Source organism: Anopheles ziemanni, chromosome 2 (genome assembly GCF_943734765.1).
Source record: "Anopheles ziemanni chromosome 2, idAnoZiCoDA_A2_x.2, whole genome shotgun sequence".
NCBI classification, from domain to species: domain Eukaryota; kingdom Metazoa; phylum Arthropoda; class Insecta; order Diptera; family Culicidae; genus Anopheles; species Anopheles ziemanni.
The window spans coordinates 46,281,871-46,302,475 of record NC_080705.1 but is presented as its reverse complement, the minus strand read 5'-3'; the positions used below and the strand labels follow the sequence as shown (position 1 = coordinate 46,302,475).

General features: G+C 39.6%; 1 protein-coding gene across 1 annotated transcript in view; it reads right to left on the bottom strand.

Annotated features, from left to right (window-relative positions):
* LOC131282860 (xaa-Pro dipeptidase) overlaps window positions 1-20,605 on the bottom strand; it is a 65,351-nt gene that overhangs the window by 35,065 nt on the left and 9,681 nt on the right. The window contains exons 2-3 of the mRNA XM_058312404.1: window positions 15,811-16,002; window positions 13,803-13,850 (exon numbers count right to left, since the gene is read on the bottom strand). Of these exons, the coding sequence (XP_058168387.1) occupies window positions 13,803-13,850; window positions 15,811-16,002 (240 nt within the window). The remainder of the gene's footprint in view (window positions 1-13,802; window positions 13,851-15,810; window positions 16,003-20,605) is intronic.

The following is a 20,605-nucleotide window of genomic DNA, read 5'->3' as shown; positions in this document are numbered from 1 at the left end:
CTGTTTTGCTAGTACGAACGTTCAAACACGATGTGTGTGAGGATTCGCACCCTTTAATGCATTTAAGCTTAACGACCACACTACACGATAGGTCAAAGCCACCAGCTGTTTAATTTTCTCCAGTTTTACTTCCTTGGTTGGCTTCAGTTTCATGAAAAGCATCTTCGGCGCCGTTACAGTTCATCGGAATATTTCCAGGAATTATTTTGGTAAGTCATCTTCTAAAAGACGTATTGCAATAATACCATACATATGCCGTAGGATACGGGAAAGTGTATTTCCGATTTTATATATTCACTAAAATTATTGAAACATTTTAGATAACCCGCCATTCATCAAACGTCCTCCGCTTCAATGCATGATGCTGATGTCTACTGCCTTCAACAACACCGCCAGTATCAGAACTGGTAGACGGAAAGATCAACTGGTAAGCTGATATTCTATTATTTAAAACAATTGGGGTAATAACTTTGAAAACTTAACAGTTTTTAATATTAATTTGGTTCCGTTTAATGCAACAGTTTTATCACAAAAAATCGAGTCCATGTAATAAGAAAATATTAGATAAGAAAAATCAACATTAAATTCTTATACCTAAAAGGTGAACTAACACACCATAATTGATGGATATCAACGATACTGAGTTGATGTAGGAAATTTCGTATATCAATTTATTTAATTGATATCTTCTACATTCTATAATAACAATGCCTTGTTCATATCATTCAGCAATAATATCAGCTCGATTACGATTCGTTAAGGCAAATTATTATCTATTCTTTTTTCTATTTTACATTCCAGATTCGAATGATGATCATCACTGCATTTGATAGAGATCGTAAATCTTGTGTGTTCACCAAAAAAATGGTAAATAAAATGAAAACCAAGCTAAAATAATTTTCGTTCATCGTATTTATTCGGCGCACGGGCTGTGACGTCACAGCCAAGCGTCGGAGTGAAAGAAACAAATACACCGCGGGGAAAAGTAACTCAAGGCCCTGGGGTGCTCGCGCGCTCACCACTGAAATAGCCCGCGAAGACGCTGCTATCGCGGGGAGTTGTCGCTCCCGGCTATTATTTGCAGATAGCCGGCTATAACCCGCCCAACTCGAGTTTATAGCATTCAAATGGGTAGTTGCCCAACCAGCCTGGAATTGGGTTCCTTTTGAAAATTGAGCAGCCCGGAGAGAACTCCATACAAAAAAAAACCAGCTCTCGCGGACTTAGCCGATTTTTGCGATGCCACTCTCGATGATTGTCGTCCGCAGATGCCGCGATAGTGGCGGAGACGCGTCGCTCGCGGACTTAGCCAAATTTTTCGATCCCGCTCTCGAACATAGCCAGCCGCAGATGCCGCGATAGCAAAGGAGCGTCCGTTTTGTGCGATCGAACGAGCGCGACGATGTGCGTGCGGATGTTTTTTCCCGTTCGTACGGCGCATCTCACACGCAGAGTGATTTTGACACATCGAAGTAAACAAAGCAGCACGGTAAGTTCGCTTAAGTTTTTCGCTGATAATTACATATTATTTATACATTTCAGCTGGTAAAGGGTAATATTTCGCTTCATCAATCAACATTCAACCGATCAACATACGATTCTGACCAGTTCGCGACGTCATTCTACCGTCGGACGATACTGCATCAGGTCGACGCGCGCCTGCGTTTCCTTGCAATGGAACCTTAGCAGTGAAAAAGTAAACAATGAAGTAAGCTGTGAAGTGTTGTGTTTCATTTGAAGTAGTTGACTTTTTTAAAAAACTCTTTTCTGTTCGTACAGCATCGTGAATTTTATATGCGTATAAGGTGAGGTTTTTCCTTTTTCATTGCATCAAAGCACACCGTCCAGCTAACATGTACAAGGTACAGTTTTGCGATGAAGCCAAGTCGTGTGTTTCGTTGTCAGATCGACACGCGCATCGACCTGTTAGTTAGCAGATTAGCAGAGGAAACATCGGAAACAATCGGGTAAGCTTTGAAGTGAAAGTCTTCTTAACTGAAATACACTAACATTACATCGTTGCAATTGTCTTCTGTGTTTCTAGCTTTATGGCCGGTACAAAATCTCTTATATTACTAGCGTTTTGCGTTGGTACATCCAGCGGTTCAACACATACGCACGATAGATCTCGTAGCGTTAGATATTTAACAACGGAACCTTCCGGAAATATACAGGTGAGTCGTAAAGCGAAAGTTTGTTCGTTTTCATAATGTTGCTATTGTTATGTGTATTGTGTTCTTACAGTTCAACTGAATGTTTTCGAATGGTGCTTGCAGGCAGCTAAACGTAATGAACGTACTCATTCTCAATCGAAAAGGAAAACAAGATATTCACCGTATTGTGAGTTTGGTGACAAGGCGATAATGCTAATTCAGCTCGTGAATCTAGCAGTTCTACGCGTCGGAGGATCAACTATGCAATAAGGTGAGCAATGAAAAAAAATTATCGAACTACATTATTTGATGGTGTTTCCTTTGTCACGGCTTTAGAAAAAATGTATCAAACCCACAACACTTGTTGGTTTAAATCGGAGAATTGTGCTGCAGTGGTGACGAGATGAACATTGCAACACGTGTTCTTACAATGCATGAATATTTTTGAAAAGTTCTCGGTTCAAATAACGTTTTCATTATTACAGGTGATGTTGCATTAAAACGGAAGTACTGGGCGCAAAAAAAGCGATACTGTGAAAATATTTGTTGAGGTATGTTATGCTATTTATCAAAGATAATCTTGATTTGTTAAGTCAATGTTACTTACACACTGCTATGATTTCAATTTCATTTTAGGTTCCTCTTGTATCAGGTTATCAACAGGTATGATCACGTTGGTCATGATATTTGTAGGGTTACGTGTCCAATTACAACCCGTAAACATATGATGAATCAATCTAAACCTTATCTTATATATTTTTTCAATCATTTTAGGTCTCTTGGGCATCGTTCACACGTTATTTCTTCGGGCAGCTAACAGGGTGGCATACTTACTTAAAACGTATGTTTTTAACGTGTGTGAATAAGTTTTACTTGATGTGCTGCGTGCAACAATCAGGTTAGTTATATTTCATATTTTTACATTATCTTAAATAAATAGTGCTACGCATCTTGGAACATAACTAAGCTATTCTTCGTTCAAATTTAGATCATCCACCGTGTATTACATCAACTCATGTACGATGTACCTGGAATGTTTGACCTAGTAGACAAAACCACATACGATTCGAACGATACGATAAGTATAGTAAACGAACGTGACGAGGAGATCTATGGGTAAGCTATAATTTTATCGCTTGTTTAAACTACGATTAAGAAACGGATGACTGTCTTAATCCACTCTAATTCATAATAACTTTGCAACCATCACATACGCCTTTGATTATATGATCCAACCACTTAGAGCCTAAAGTTTTTTTTCTAATAAGTTGCATATTGTTTTATTTTAATTGATATTAACTTTATCAAACATTATAAACTTAATAAACCAATTAGACTTGCCACAAAATATTGGAAGTTGGAATATCAATGGGCCATGATAGTATCGGAAAGGCATTGCATTGATATTTATTGAAATGTTATTCTTTTCTTTAAGTTAAATGCTATAAGACAAATTGAATTGGGTAAAACTTTATTTGGTCCTTTGGTCTGGTACTTTCAACAGCACCACTTGGTGACCCTCAACATCATCATAGCGGATGGACGGGCAGATCATATGGTAAGCTATTTCTTATATTTACTATCATAGTAATAAGGATCATACCCCTAAGTTAAGCTTTATAAATTTGAAAGCACCAATTTGCTAACACCTTACTTTCATTTCATTTGGGTAAACAGTTTTCATCCTATATAATAATTTTCCTTCCGAGGGTCGACCATGGCCCAACAAACACGCGCGCGAAAAGTAACCCTTATTCGATCGATGGCTGATTCAATGTCGCTACCAATTCAAAATCAGAAAAATGGGACTGTTAAGCAAAACCGACCCTTCTGAACGTTGTTGTTGGAATTTTGTGCTGTTAGTGTGTGTAAGAGTGAGAGAAAGAAATAGGGAGAGGTAGAACGAGAAAATGAGAGCGAGAGAGAGAGACATACAGTTAAGATAGAAGCTGACATAGTGGGAAGAAGAGAGATAAAAGAGGAGAGGAGAGAGGGAGGGAGAGCGAGAATGCGAGCGGCATAGGACGGTATGTCCGAGCTGTGCGAGCAGGTAGCTTTACCTTCCGCGAAACGAACTACGCAAGAGATGAGGGATAGTTCTTCCGCGATACACAGAAAGTGAGGGATAGCAAGCGGCAGAGTGTGCCGGATGTCGAGCCGATACTGCGCCTTTCGTGAATCGTCACACACATGGAAGGGTTCTGCAACACGAACGAAAGAAAGAAGAAACCGGAAACGAGGGGAATAATGAGCCGCAGAATTTGCAGCGAATGGGCACGTATGGTATGGAGAGAGAAGGATGTGCACCGGCAACACTGGCTTTTCGGTAAGCTCAGGCTGCGAGTAAGTGCTTTTGACTTCTTTGAATTGTTTTGTTCCTGTTTGAGTTGATTTGTGCTATTGGCCGAAACAATGCCCAATTTAAATCTCAATAATGTGGATTATCATGCGTAGCAGGAGTTACGAGACGTAAACAAATTGTATAATATTCGCGCGAATGTCAGTTTTGCTGTCATTTTTTTTTTGTTTCGTATCGACGCTCCTATTCGTGAGCCGATCCAAATGAAAGCGCATTCAGTGTTGATTTGAATGTTTAACTGTAACAAATTACAGAGAGGTAATGTGTTCACCGAAATCTTTTGAACAAACATTAAACATCATCACAAACAACTATTTTCCATCGGCTTGCAAGCAATACCAGTTGCGCAAATTTTTGCAAATCTATTTGTCACTCGACGACCGAAAACACATTTGCGCAGATTTTGACAGTTTATTGACTAACTGACATTTTACCGTTTGCAAAGGTTGCAGTACCCGGTTGCATGTGCTGTGTGGCACAGAAACTGGTAAAATATGCTGTAATTCGGTTCAAGTCCCTGCCTTCGAAAAACCTTCTACTAACCGAGCTGTTCGATAGACGCGTTTGGTTTTTTGGTTACATTTTGCGATATAACAGTGCTTTCGCATACATATCGATGGGGGCTTCAATTAAAGGGAGACATCTTGCGCGTGAAGATCGGGCTCTGGTCGAACAGAGAGAGGGTCAGATTATTTCGTAATTTTTATCCCACAATTCGTATTTGTATTTGAACCCACTTATCGCTCGGCAATTGTCAACACAATATACCTTCTGCGGAAAGACCTAGAAACTGTAACGGGGACGGCATGGAACCTACAATGAGGCGATAGGGGAGCCAGGGACTGCTGACGGGCCAGGTACCTGGCCTAAAAATCCTAGTTATAAATAATTAAGTCCGTGAAATTTATGTTGAATAATATTAAAATAGTGTTATCGTATGAAAAGATCAATTGACAAATCGTTAATATCCGATACTACAGGTGATTTCGTGTATCAACTGTGTTTAGTTGATATCGTAAATAATCAATAACAACTCTGCTGGTGTTGCGGCTAGAATGAGACCACAACACCGTCGCTGTCAGCTGCACCAGCAGTCAATGTGACAGCGGCCGAGGCCCATGCAGCAGCGATGGGGCTTAGGCCACGAAGGGGATAAAAGGGCTGCGCGAGCCACCATAAGGTCTCTTCGCGATAACGTTGGCGTGATAATTGGCGGAATAAAGACACTAATTTGTGGTTTCTTCGATACCGAAAATTCCGACAAATTTTATTTCAATATCACTGCCAACAGCTGGCGTTAGTTTATAATATCAACTCAATGACGATTTTTACAGATAAACATTTATTTATTCAATTGTTTTCTTTTTTTCGTTTCAGATTTACCATTGTATGCCGAAGATCGCGTAATTCAACTGTAAGCAACCAAAAAATCGGTAAATAAATTGTAAAAAAGGAAATAATTTTCGTTCAGCGTATTTATTCGGCGCACGGGCTAGCCCGTCACAGCTGTGACGTCACAGCCAAGCGTCGGAGTGAAAGAAACAAATACACCGCGGGGAAAAGTAACTCAAGGCCCTGGGGTGCTCGCGCGCTCACCACTGAAATAGCCCGCGAAGACGCTGCTATCGCGGGGAGTTGTCGCTGCCGGCTATTATTTGCCGATAGCCGGCTAGATCCCGCTCAACTCGAGTTTATCGCATTCAAATGGGTAGTTGGGTGGGTACCGATGCGAGCGGGTCTCATTATTATGCACAGCACACCAGCAGAAACCCAGGTGGCAGCGGGAACTCAAAATTCCATGTCGTGTCTACGTTTCTCCCGTCTCCACCCGTTTCCACCCCTCATTGGCCCACACTTTTTAAACGATGTGCAACACCGTTGATACACGCAGCAGGCCATCCTACTCCCACCTTCGACCCCGGATTTTCGTACTCGCTCTTTTGGGACTTAGTCAAATTTTCAAACAGTTTTCAGTTTTGCAAAACTTAAAGAAATAACGTCGATTTGATCAATGAACAACAAATTGGTTCAATTTCAATCGTTCATCAATTAATTAGATTAAACGTAGTCAAAAAGCATGCACATAATGCACTTAAAATGATTTAAGCATATATTACAACGGAAATAAACATAGAAAAGAGATTATACGTTCGATTCCATCATTTTCAATATGATTTACGTCCATGTATTTGAAAACAACAATAAAAATCAAATTCACACTTCAACCAGATTTTCAATCACTCCGTGCCAAGCCAAACCGCCTACATTAGTATGGGATTTGGTTGTCCTGTGGACACATTTTATTGTGGGTGGATAAATTATTTTTATCACCGATTTTTCATGCAACAGTTGAATAGGCGAAACCTCAACCACGTACAAAAAAACATTATCAAGTTTAAAAAAAATTAGGACAGATAAAGTGCGTCGAGCGCAGTGATAGTAAAGTGCGTAAATTAGTGGTGTTTTCGGTGTTATTTAGTGATCTTTATCGATAAGAGTGAAGAAATTGTGCGTGGGCTTGCGTTGCGGTTCATATTCGGCCCGAAATTGGAAGTTGTAGTGTTGTTTACATAGCTTCTCTTCCGCATGGAGAGGTACTGCTGCTGCTGGCGCCCGATCCGATCTCGAGGAATTCATCGGTGGAAAACGAAAAAAGATGAGTATTTTATCATGATAATGCATTAGTTATTTTGATTATCGATGTTAAGTGTTTTATGTCTTTATTTGCAGAAGCTGTTTCGTGTGGAGTTTGTTTTGGCTGCCGCTTGACCGATGTGGGTCCGACGGCGTACCTCGGAAGCGCGTTAAACTTGACCGGATCAAATTTTCAGTGCTGTTTTACGTGTGCAGTGATATAAAGTGAATTTTAATATTAAGAATAGTTTAAGTTAGCGTCGATAATCAAAGAAAAAGACAAAAAATATATGTTGACAAAAATTTATGGAACTGACGGATTTATGAATGCATGATGACCATCACTATTGCACGGTACCCGGGGCCGCCATTACTGACCCACACAAGCACAAAAATCACTCACGAGGGTATCTCAGACCCGCGCACTTCACTGTCACAATGCGCGCTAATTGCGCGCTAAGTGCGCGGGGTACACAACATTTTTATGTCACGTCCCTGGTGGCAAAATCAGCATGCTTTCTCATTCTGACGGTATCAATTGTCAATTGGACAGAATGAGAAAGCATGCTGATTTTACCACTAGGGACGCGTGACATTTTCTGCCTCTCCCTGGTGGCAGCGGGAACTCAAAATTCCATGTCACGTCTACGTTTCTCCCGACTCCACCCGTTTCCATCCCTCATTGGCCCACACTTTTCAAACGATGTGCAACACCGTTGATACACGCAGCAGGCCATCCTACTCCCACCTTCGACCCCGGATTTTCGTACTCGCTCTTTTGGGACTTAGTCAATTTTTCAAACAGTTTTCATTTTGGCAAAACTTAAATAAATAACGTCGATCTGATCGATGATCACAAATTGGTTCAATTTCAATCGTTCATCAATTCATTAGATTAAAAGTAGTTGAAAAGCATGCACATAATGCACTTGAAATGATTTCAGCACATTTTACAACGGATACAAACATAGAAAAGAGATTATACGTTCGATTCTATCATTTTCAATATCATTTACGTCCATATATTTGAAAATAACAATGAAAATCAAATTCACACTTCGACCAGATTTTCAATCACTCAATGCCAAGTGAAACCGCCTACATTATTGTGTGATTTGGTTGTCCTGTGGACAAAGATTATTGCGGGTGGATAAATTATTTTTATCACCGATTTTTCATGCAATTGTTGAATAGGCGAAACCTCAACCATGTACAAAAAAACATTATCAAATTTAAAAAAATTTAGGACAGATAAACTTTTGTCACACGCGATGTTTGTTCAACGATCACACTTAGTTTTGGCCACCATAGTCTCAAACCCACGCTCACAGTCAAGCTGTAAAGGGAGCGTTCAGTGATGGCAGCCGCCGGGACCGGCTTGGAGTGCGTCGAGCGCAGTGAAAATAAAGTGGGTAAATTAGTGGTGTTTTCTGTGTTATTTAGTGATCTTTATCGATAAGAGTGAAAAAATTGTGTGTGGGCTTGCTTTGCTGCTCATATTCAGCCCGAAAACGACATATTTAATCGATAGATAGTGTTGTTTACATCGCTACTCTTCCGCACGGAGAGGTACTGCTGCTGCTGGCGCCCGATCCGTTCTCGCAGAATTCATTGATAAAAAACAAAAAAAGATGAGTATTCCATCATTGATTGATTGTGTATAAATATCAATAGTAATTGATTTCCTATCTATTTTCATTTCTAGAGCATCTTTCGTCGGAAGCTTTGGATTCCGCTGCTCGGATGCGAATCCGAAGATATTCTCTAGTGTACAAGTGTTGTGTGTAGTGCAGTGATATGTAGTGAAATTTATGACTAAGAATAGTCTTAAGCGGCGTAGGTAATTAAAAATAAACCGAAATAAATATATATGTTAATAAAAATATTACGGAACTGGCGGACTTATGTTTGCATGATGACCATCACTATACAGGGTACTCGGGGGCCGCCATTTCTGATCCATGCGCATGCGCAAAATCGCCCACGAGGGTAACTCAGACCCGCGCAATTAGCTGTTACATTGCGCGCCAATTGCGAGCTAATTGCGCGGGGTATACAACATTTTTATGTCACGCGTGACATTTTCTGCCTCCGGGGCTGGGGAATATCTCGCACTGCGAACCAGCTTGTTGCAATAACATTAGCAGCAGCAATGTTTACAAATTGTAAAGCAACAACGACACAGTAGTGTAGGCCCCGGTGGCAAAATCAGCATGCTTTCTCATTCTGGCGGAATCAATTGTCAATTGAACAGAATGAGAAAGTATGCTGATTTTGCCACCGGGGGGCTATGAAAACGTCAGCATTGGAAACGCCATGCCGAGCGTTTATTAAATGTAAATATTGTTCAATGTTAAAATTTCCTTTCGAAACTCCAAAGTAGGAAATTAGAGAGGGCAGTACTTCCGCGATAATACATTACATCCGGTGTATAAAATAGATTCAAACTATTAGAATTTCGTATGCAGGATGCACGTTTTAGCGTAATGTAACACCTTGAATCGAATCTAGATTAGTTAGCAAGCATTCATCGATACCGCAGGTTGTTAGTTACCTGGACAACACCTGGGCACTCAATTTTCCGATTATTTCCGTAATGTTCAGAAGCAGTCAGTGCCGTCAGTATTTACCAAAATGTGTACAATGTAATGACGAAAATAATTACACAAAGTGGGAACTTGTTATGAGACCATGCGGTGAATCTAGGTAAACTAGACGTCGTCCCAATAGAGTAGGACATTCAGTGACCGGCAGGAAAAAGTGCCCACTTCGAATTTTGTTGATTTTCGCTCAATATTTTTTTCTCAATCCATTTAAATATACTGGAAGTATTGTTCGTATATTGATTTACATATTTCATATGAGATCCACTTATGAGTAAGCGAAAACAAACATATTTTGATTTTGAGAAAAAAATAATAAAAAAAAGTATCTAAAAAAACCGTGACAAGAAAAAGTGCCCACTTCAGTTATTCATTATTATACATAAAAATAAGAAATAATAAATGCATTTTGATATTTTTGGTGTTCTCTTTTAGCTTTAAGAACCTGCTGAAGGTGCTTTGGCATGCTTTCTACTAGGATTTTGAGTTTTTGGGGATTTTATTCTTCTCAAGCGCGCATTAGAGCTTCAAAATTGTCGTTTTTATTCGATACATCAGTTTTGTCCACCCTGGCATCGAGAACTGCCCACAAATTCTTAATCTCCGGGCTCTGAGGAGGCCATTTCAACAGTTTTGTCCGACAAGACGGGAAGAAAGACTTCGTCTTCTTGGCAGTATGTCGGATTTATGTTGTAATCTGCAGTTTTAACACCGTTAATGTTCCCAAGGCTCCCCACTCCACTGGACGAAAAACAACACCAGACCACCATATTGCCTCCTTCATGGCATACTGTGCCCTGGATGTGGCGAACCTGCAGCATTGCCTTCTTCGATCTGCGCTGTATACGTTCATGCCATCTTCGATTAAAAAGTTCAAATTTTGATTGGTTAGACCACAGAACCGTTTACCAGGACTCTAGAGGCATAGCAGCATGTTCCTCAGCGAGCATAAGACGCTTGGCCTTATTGGTCATGCTCATATAAAGAAGCCTCTTAGCAAGTCTGCTCTGTAACCCGTAACACTCAAATTAATGAGATACCAAAACCTGATATTAACAAATTGTATATCTACAACCAAATATTAATTAAACACGTGATCATACATGTATAAATATCAGAAATGGTGCTAACAAACCTAAAAAATATTAAAACGCAATAAATTGGTTAGCCCTCAATGGAAAAGTTTATGCAAAGCACTAATTTTAAAAGTGGGCACTTTTTCGTGTCACTGTTTTTTTAGATTCTTTTTTTTATTATTTTTTTCTCAAAATCAAAATATGTTTGTTTTCGCTTACTCATTAGTGGATTTTATGTGAAATATGTAAATCAATATACGAAAAATACTTGCAGTATATTTAGTTGGATTGAGAAAAAATTATTGGGCGAAAATCAACAAAATTCGAAGTGGGCACTTTTTCCTGCCGGTCACTGTAGATTGTCATACTGAGGGGGGTGTTGCAGCCAGCAACGGGCCGCCGATCTAAATTGTTAGGCAAAACCCTGTAGCGGGCAAAGTGTAGCGGGCAAAGTGTACGGAACGGGGAAAAGAGAAAAATAGCGACGAAAAGGGATAGCTAGCGCCCACGTTTGGGCACTTTTATCCGAGGAGATCGCGAGAGTTGATAAGCGATAAGGACTGATCAGCCAGTTGCGAAAAAGAACTATAGGAATAAAGACTGTTTTTTTTAACTCATTGTCACAAAGTGAGATGTGTTAAAATTCGGTTTTAATTATAAACATTTTCGCTCGCAACTTACTGTGAGTAACAGCGTTTGAACTCCATTAGATTACACGCTTGTTTAATCTCTCTCGGCATCCTGTTGTACCATTGTACTTCTTTGAAAAACAACGAATTTCAGATGTTCCCAGACAGATAGCCGGGAAGTCTTGGCTTACCGGCATTACGAGTGTGAGTCCTAACTACTATCCTTTCCCCCAAATACGTTGGTACCAGGCCTTTCAAAATTTTGTACACAAAGATCACAGTTCCAAAGGGACACTATCCGCTGCTTAGACTGTTCCGACTGTTTCTTGGATTGGGAATCGGGTTTGGGGATTTGCCCAAAACCTTGGTCACAACTGGAAATAATGGCTAAAGTAACTAATTTCTCAATAACTTTTTAGTGGCTCGGCCTATTTTAGCGCCATACCCCTTAAATGAAAGGTCTTTTGAAGACACATAATTCTGTGCAACAAAGACTGTTCCGTAATTCTTAGTTTATGAAATTCTGAGGCGTAGGTGCAGATACCTTCGTTAGTATTTTCTGCCGAAATAACAAATTTGTTAATAACTTTACAACTGCTGAACCGATTTTTACATGTGACCCCTTAAATGAAAGGTCTGCTCAAGACACACAACTTTGTGTAACAATAGATCATTCTACATTTTCGAGTTTTTGAGAAAGTTTATTTTTCTAAAAGCTTCGGAAATCTACCGGTTCCACCGGAACAAGGTACTCAATACTTGGAATAGCCATTTAGGCAAAAATTTGCCATTTTTGTTAATAACTTTTGATTCTTTAAGCCAATTTTCACGATTGACCCCTCAAATGAAAGGATTTCTCAAGACGCGCAACTTTAACGATAATAAGATTTTCCAGGCTTCTTGGTTTTTAAGAAATAATATTGTATGGAAAAATGGCCGAAACAGCCAATTGACCAATAACTTTTGATTATTTGGACCGATTTTTACGACAGAACCCTCAAACAAAAGGTCTTACTCGGGGTCCACACTGCAGCGCGACGTCCCGTTTCAAAAGTAGCCCAGTTTCGGCAGAACAATCGCGCAAGCCAAGCGCGACAGAGGTAGGAGAGTATGTGGAAATATGTATCACATTGGGGCGCAAACTCGGCTAAAATTTTTTATTGAATTTTGAGGTAGTAATGCATGATATTTGTTTATCTACGTATTTTATGCACCCTGAGTGTGTTTGGCGCTTCTACATTTGAAATTCACTGAGAAAACAAACTTAAACAAACAACGACGATATTTTGGTCCACCGTAGGAAGTATATATTTCCACATCATTTCCTACTTGTTGAAGAGCAGTTTGTTTACGTTTCGGCACCCAAAAAAACGGAGTTTGATAACTGAATTACATTTGTGAAGCCTAAAAATAAGTAGTATAACAAAAAATACGATGTTTCGTGAAGAAAATTGCTCGTTTTGTTCGCGTTTGTGATTCGGTTTGTTTAAGTTTTGTCCAGCTGTCGGTTTGTTTACGTTTCGAATTGACACTTTGAGAAGAGCTAGCGTGACGTCGCGTTTTTCGCTGTTTCTACACTAGCGCGATTTGTGCGACAGTTTTTTTTGTATGGAGTTCGGCCGCCTGTCAGGCGACGTTGCGGTTCGTGACGGGACGTCGCGCTGTAGTATGGACCCCGAGTTATGCAGACCAACAACTTTGTGGAAGTAAAGACTTATCCATCGTTTCCCGTTTTGGAGAAATTAATGCTGTTTTGTCAACTCGACAATAGCCCGGTTGAGTATCACTGACAGTTGCGTTGTAAAAACATCCAAATGTCGTTTTCATATCACTCCAGGACATTCCGATTCGCGAATCGGGAAATTCGAAATAGATTTTCCTGGAATTATATGAAAATGACATTTTGATGTTTTTTCGAGTATCGAATACCGGCCCATTATTGATTCTCTCTTTCAAACAGATTTTGCGATTTTGTGAGAGAATTCTCTCTTTCTAATTGGCGCATAGTGATGGGTATCTAACGTCATTTTTCCCCATTTGCGTCTAAAAGTTATGTAATAGGTTTCATTAATTCAGTTTGAATATTTGAACCGATGAATTTTCGTTAGAAGCAGTAATGGTTTGAACTAATCGGTTAAACTAGGCAAGATACACAGCATAAATCAATGAGTTGGACTGAAGAAATGAGTATGAAACGGCGTACTACCCGTGTATAACGACCCCCTTTACCCCTCCTTGATAATTTGTTTTTACTAAAAGGAGGTTATACACGGAAAATACGGTAATTGGTGTAGCCATGTGTAGCCATATTTTCATCTAGGTGGATGTGGTGTTTCGGATTAACTTACCAAAAGCAGCAGGACTGAAGGGTCATTATTTGCAAGACATTCTGAAATCTGGGAAAAGATCACGAAAATAATTATTATAATTTGCTCTAGAGTCGTTTCTTATAAATACTGTCTGTATCGAAGTTCAATATCACTTCAGTACCACACGTTATAATGTTATGCGCTTTTGCAGTCGTGGCTACACCTCTTGTGCGACGCGTCCGTGTCCGGAATGTGATCTACAATCTGTCAAACTGACACCTTTTAGGTCACTTTCGGCACACACTAGATGACGTGCCTGCCGAGACGCAGAGTTGCTTTGAGCAAGCAACTCTGCGTTCCACGTGCTAGCGCGTCCGTCGACGGTTCAATATAAATCAGTTATAATTAATTCGTTGAGTGGATGTTGTACAAAAACACATATCACACCTGTCTCGCTAAGAAAGAATGAGGGTAAAATAGTATATGAGGCCCCGGGTTTCGTTTTTTTCGGTTGTGGCTACAACTCTTGTTTGACGATTTACCTAAACGTATGCAATCCTTATACTTAATTTATTTTAAGCGTTTTTGACGCGTTTTTTGATCATTGCGTTTTTCTCGACTGGCCTGACAGCCCTCGAAACCAACACGCATACACATACGCATACGCATTGCCAACGGCCCTTCCAAACCAAAACTTCCACTGCGCAAGTTTCTGATCGAACGCACGGAAGAAAAAGTTCGAACTGCAGGTGAAGTTGACAGCTTACTTTGTTAACTGTTGTGAAGGTAGGGTAAAGGCAGATTCGCACGTCGGCAAGTGGCAAGTGCAAGTGGCAAGTTGCCGGGTACCTATCCCGTGCGAATCAGGACCTAGCAAGTAGCAAGTGGCAACCCTGCGAACGGTTTTGATCGAATCAGTTCATTTTACAGGCGAGGGGTAGGGAGAATCCCTCCTCCGCGTCCCTCTGCTGTAGACAAGAACAAAATAGCTGTTATTGATGCTATGCCCTGACTCTGTCTTCCTCATTGGGTCATGCGTTTGCGATTAACGCGGAATAAAAACCGGTTGATGATCAAAAAAAGAAAAAAAGCTGTGCCAATAACATAGAAAACTCAGAGCACATGACGAACAAACATAGGTCCAATAAGAATGAAGGAGATAGCACATTTGAGGCATGCTCTTTTTACACACAGCAGAAAGCATTGAAAGAGAATCCTAAAGACGCATACAATGCATATGCCTTCCGCTTCACGCACACCATCAACCGGTTTTTATTCCGCGTTAGAATAAGGAAGACAGAGTCAGGGCATAGCATCAATAGCAGCTATCTTGTTCTTGTCCACAGTAGAGGGTCGCGGAGGTGATATTCTCCCTACCCCTCGCCTGTAAAATGAACTGATTCGAGCAAAACCGTTCGCAGGGAATGAACTGATTCGATCAAAACCGTTCGCAGGGAATACAACTTTGTTTTGAATGTTTCTCAGGCCGAAAATAGACGGGACGCGTCCGTGTCCCGAATGTGAGCTACAATCTGTCAAACTGATATCTTTTAGGTCACTTTCGGCACACACATAGACGACGCGCCTAGCGTAACTTGAGTAAATTGTAAAACTGTAACTCTAAACTGTGTTTTTCACATTGAAAAATAACTCATTTTTTAATTAAATCAAAACACCAATATGAAAGAACTAATTATCCGTAATCGACTGGTCCAAGCCAGTCGATACCATATCGATCTATTTAGCTCAACATTTGGTGTTCGCGATTGATATTACCGATCGGTATCGCAACTGCTCGAAAAACTATTAGTTTGTATGCATTTGATAGATGCCATACAAACTGGTTCTCGATCAAGCCTTTCGCGATACGTACCATTGTGCTAGTGCTAAACTATGTAAGTATGTATCTTCGTTCACAGCCTACCTTGGTATTGAGGAAATTAATTAATACGATTGTGAAAACATTATGCCAACATAATGCAAACACAATTATAACGCCATTGTCCATCCACTCATTTGCTAGAATAAAATAATTGTTACTGCTTACCTCATCCACATAAAATACTGCGTCCAATTCATACTTTCTCTTGAAATCCTCCAACCCAAGAAGCGGGCCCATCCACACGGCGTACTCTTCAGGCAGTCTTGGCACATACAGCGTGCTGCGTCCAGTTTTTACTTCTACTGTTCCAAAGCATCCGGGTTCAGTCACACCAAACAGATAGGTAAAATAGGATTCCTGTAAAAATGGAGAAAAGTCAAGCTAGATTTCTAAGATACACCTCGGCACACTATCCCGGAATGCAATCGAAAAGAATACGATCCCACGATCGTACCACTTTTTTGTTATGGTACGCTGTAATGTAGTCCCGCGGTGACGGAAACATTGAATATGACGGAAGTAGAGATTTGCGAACGTTCAAAATCCATGGAAAGGGAACAGAAGCTTGGAAAACGGGTTCCCCATGAGTTGACCGAAAGGCATCGTAAAGTCGTTTGTGAAATGCATCTTCAACGGTTCCAAAGGACGTTTTCCAAGGTGTTGTTTACCTATTGTACGGGACAGCGACGAGAAAACAGACAGTTTGCGTTGTTTCGTTCCTTCCAATCATACAGGCCAGCCAACTTTGCCTCGAAAGCGGATGATTTTGTCTCTAACGCACGTTATTTTGAAATAGCTCACCAACTGTTGTCTCTAAAGCAACTGGTATTGAAATAGCTCATCGACAGTTGTCTCTAACTCATCTCATTTTGTTTCTAACCGTGAGTTTACACGGGCTTGCGACATTTCTGCGACCGGGTTTTCTGCGACCGATTTGTGCTCACCGGAAGTGTCAAAGTAATCAAAAGTAGCCCAAGTCGGCCATCTTGCGTGTCAAAAGTGTCGCAGAAACTCCCGCCGGCACTGGGTCATAGCGTTGGACAATCTGGCCAACGCACGATGGAGCGAAGCCGGGATAAAAATCAAAAATTCATTTTTGGAATTCAGAAAAATGAAATATGTTTTCTTAAACTACAAGATGAAACTAAGAAATGACGCAAAAACTAGAGCCTTTGTTCTTCCAGATTCTGAGAAACAGCCCGTCAAAGTAAAGATTTGTGAAAATATTGCGTGCAAAATTGAAAAAAATCCATCAACTTTGAAGGTCTGTAACTCCTATAATAATGGCCGGAATCAAATTTCAAGCACAGTTTTGGAAAGGTATATTATCCTGCTTTAAAATTGAGTTTAAGTAAATTGGAATTGAATGTCACAAAATATTAAGAATTGTTTCGTAAAACTCCTAGAAAATTTTTCAATTTTCTGTTTTAACCTTACGCCGTCGCTAAGGATTGTAAAAGATTGTAATATGATGCATACCCACTTATAGTCTAGAATGTTTTGTAACAATAAATGATGGTTTTTTTTGCATATACGCGCGAACTTTACCTGTTTTTTTGAACTTCGTATGTGAAGCTTATAGTTTATCACCTACTAGGCGTCTCCATCATCCCATATGCTGCATCATGTGTGGTAAGAAATATTTGAATTTCTAATTCAATGAAAAATGTGAAGCAGGGTAGTGGTTGAACATCACGTAAAAGGGGAAAGACAAGCCAAGTCACTGGCAAAGAATGAAATTTGGTTTGGTTTGCTTTAAATGTATCAAGCTTATCAAGCACAAGTAAAAGCGTATCACTTTTACTTGTTCTACAGCTCACAAACCCATCTTTTTGTACCCAAAATTCCTCGGAATAATGTACCCTACACTAACTCTTCATTCTGTTTGTACTCTTACACATCATATACGTTTTGATATCATAAACATCGTAAAGTAAGCATCAATCACACTGCGTGTAGAGTAATTGAAATACAAAAAGCAGAAATCTTGCGGCACCTTTCATCTTCTTTGTGTGATTCACTAAGCGTCGTATTATTGTGCTCGTGGGGCATTGACGGATCTAGTAGACACAGCATTTACAATCAACCGTTTCATGGTTCCGGAGAAAATACCGCATCAGACAGTGCGAGCCCCGGCGCTCATGGGCCGATTTTCTAACCGGCGCTACCGCTCGGCTGTCGCGGACCCCCAAACTATTCATATTACATGTGTTTAACACGTTAAGCGCTACGTCGGCGCCATGGGGCCGACAGTGTACTTCCCCGTAAGCCAGCGTCGGTCTGCTCGGACCGACAGAGCCCGTTAGGTAGGCCGGCGTTTCCACGAATAGCTGACTGAACGGAAAGCTGTGCAATTTGGGCGTAGCGCTTAACGTGTTAATTGATGGAAAAATATTGGCATATTTAACCGACACTCTGTCTATGCAAACATGTTGTATATGTGGTGCAAAACCAACAGAAATGAACAGTGTAGAGCACTTAGAATAGAATCTTGAGAATTTATATTATGGAATATCTCCACTGCACTGTTGGATGAGATTTTTCGAATGCTTGCTCCACATTTCGTACAGAATTGGATTTAAAAAATGGAAGGTTACTAAAAAATATAAAAGCAAGTATAATGATCGAAAAAAACTGTATTGGAGAAACAAATTCAAAGTAGATGAACCAAGGCAAATGGGTGGAAATAGTACGACGGGAAATGTTTGTCGTCGGGATTTTTCAAACATAGAAAAATTGAGCGATATTTTGCAAATAGAAACTGAACTTATAGAAAGCATTCGAAATATGTTAATAGCCATGAACTGTTCACAGCCTTTAAATTAAAAAACTATTAGTCTTTATTGTAAAAACACATAACTGTTTTACATACATAATTACAATTGATAAAAAATGCCTTCTACTGTCCATAAAGTTCTTGCGCATGTAGGTGAATCATTGTAAATCTTAGGAGAGGAAGCAGCAGAAGGTAGAAATAAAATATACAGACAGGATAGAAGAGAACACGCCCGTAAAATGTAACGAGAATTCAATATTAAAGACATTTTTATGAGAGCATTATAATCATCCGATCCATACACTTCAACAATATCTCTGGCTAAATGGTTGAAAAATAAAAACAACTAATCCCTTACCCAGACGCAGTAAACAAATTCTTCGTAGATTACAGTTCCTCAAATAGTAACAGACCCTTGCCAATTCAAAACCAAGAAGATAATGGTACAAGTTAAGAATATTCAGATAGTATCTCTTCGTTAGTAGACGTTGTGTCCGCGTTAGATGCTTTAGATATCAATTATTTTCCAGTTAACAATATTTTGAATGAAAGTTTGTTGTAAATTTAGTTTGTTTTTCATCAAACTAAAAAAAAATCTTTAAGTTAATATAAAAAAAAAATATTTAAAAAATAATGCACCCATAGAAAAGTCCGAAAATACGTGGTTTTTGCAGCGCCACCAGGCGGGATTGTCCAGAAACATCATAATTTCGTGTAATATAATAGTATTACACGATATTACAATGAAAAAATTGCAAAACATTTGGTTCCGAATTTTATCCCGGCAATTTGCTCTTTTCGCTCCATAGTGCAACGTTTTCGTCGCAACTTTCTGCGACATTACAAAAAGACCGTTATTCGTATGTAAAAATGGTCATTGTCGTGGTTTGTTCGACGAGAAGGAGTTTTGATATAGTAACTAAATATACTGGCGTACTAATTCAAGTTTTTAATGCGTTTCTTAATTTAACTATTGTGTTAAAATGAAAGAATGTAAATAATAATTATAATGTAAATGCACCCTATAGCATATTTTTATTATTCTAGAAAGTCAAAAATTAATGTAAAAATGAATAAACGTTAAAAGCGTAATTTTGGAAGCACATAAGTTTTACAAACTCCAAGAACAATAAACATTATTATTTGTATATGCTTTAAAGCTATTTTTGGTTATTTTTAAACCATTTTGCATATGCTTTTCACTCGTGCATGTATGCGTATGTAAACCAAGAAGGCTGCATTGTGGTGTTTAACCCGGTGGCATAAACGCATTATCTTAGCTGTCAAGTGACATACATTCAAATTGATTACTATCCAGGTGGGTTCATCCCGAACAAATCACTATCCGCAACCCGAACGGTTTGAGAACGTTTCCCGAAGTTTTGTATGGGATACGAAGCGTTGTTGTTGGAATTTGCCTGATTTTGCCATAACAGTAGCGTCATCTGGTGGTCCTTTTGTAGAACTATCGATCGATGCATTGGGCTTCTTGCACGAGCGTGATTCTACGTTATTTCGAGAAGAATATTTATCAATGCTCTCTGCAAACCCCAACTTAAAATCAGTTACTATTTATGTGTGCTTTCAATACTTTGATTAATATTGTAGCCCGCACCATTTCCTTCCCGAAAATGATAGGAGAGGAGGAGCGAAGGCGTGAGCGGAACTAAAAAGCCAACTGTCATATTTGATTCTTAAAAAACATTGAACATAAAATAACTTTCATCAATTGCATATTCCTGGAACAATGAACAGCAAATTGAACAATAAATAGCGTGGCCTTAAACTATTTTGAATAAAAACTGCATTTGGGGATATAATCAAACAAAATTAGTTGGATATAATCAAACAAACACCGTATGCGTGATAATGTTTGCACCATTTAGCAATAACAAAATTTAAAATATCCTCAAAAATTTTAAGCAAGTAAGTCTTTGATTGAGTTGCCATTTGTGGCCATTATAGTCTATGCGCTTGCGGAATGCACTGCAGGTTAGATCTAATTCTCTCCAAAAACTGGTCAATGTTTACCGGAGGCTAGTCATACTTGGGCAGCGTTTAGAGTAAGCCTTGAGCTTCATAAAACGCTATTAAGATCCAACCCGGAATCCAGCATGGTGGCCATATATATTTCGACCAGAAGCTGTTCCTGCCTCTAGTTTTGGGTGCGTTTTGAAGGATAGG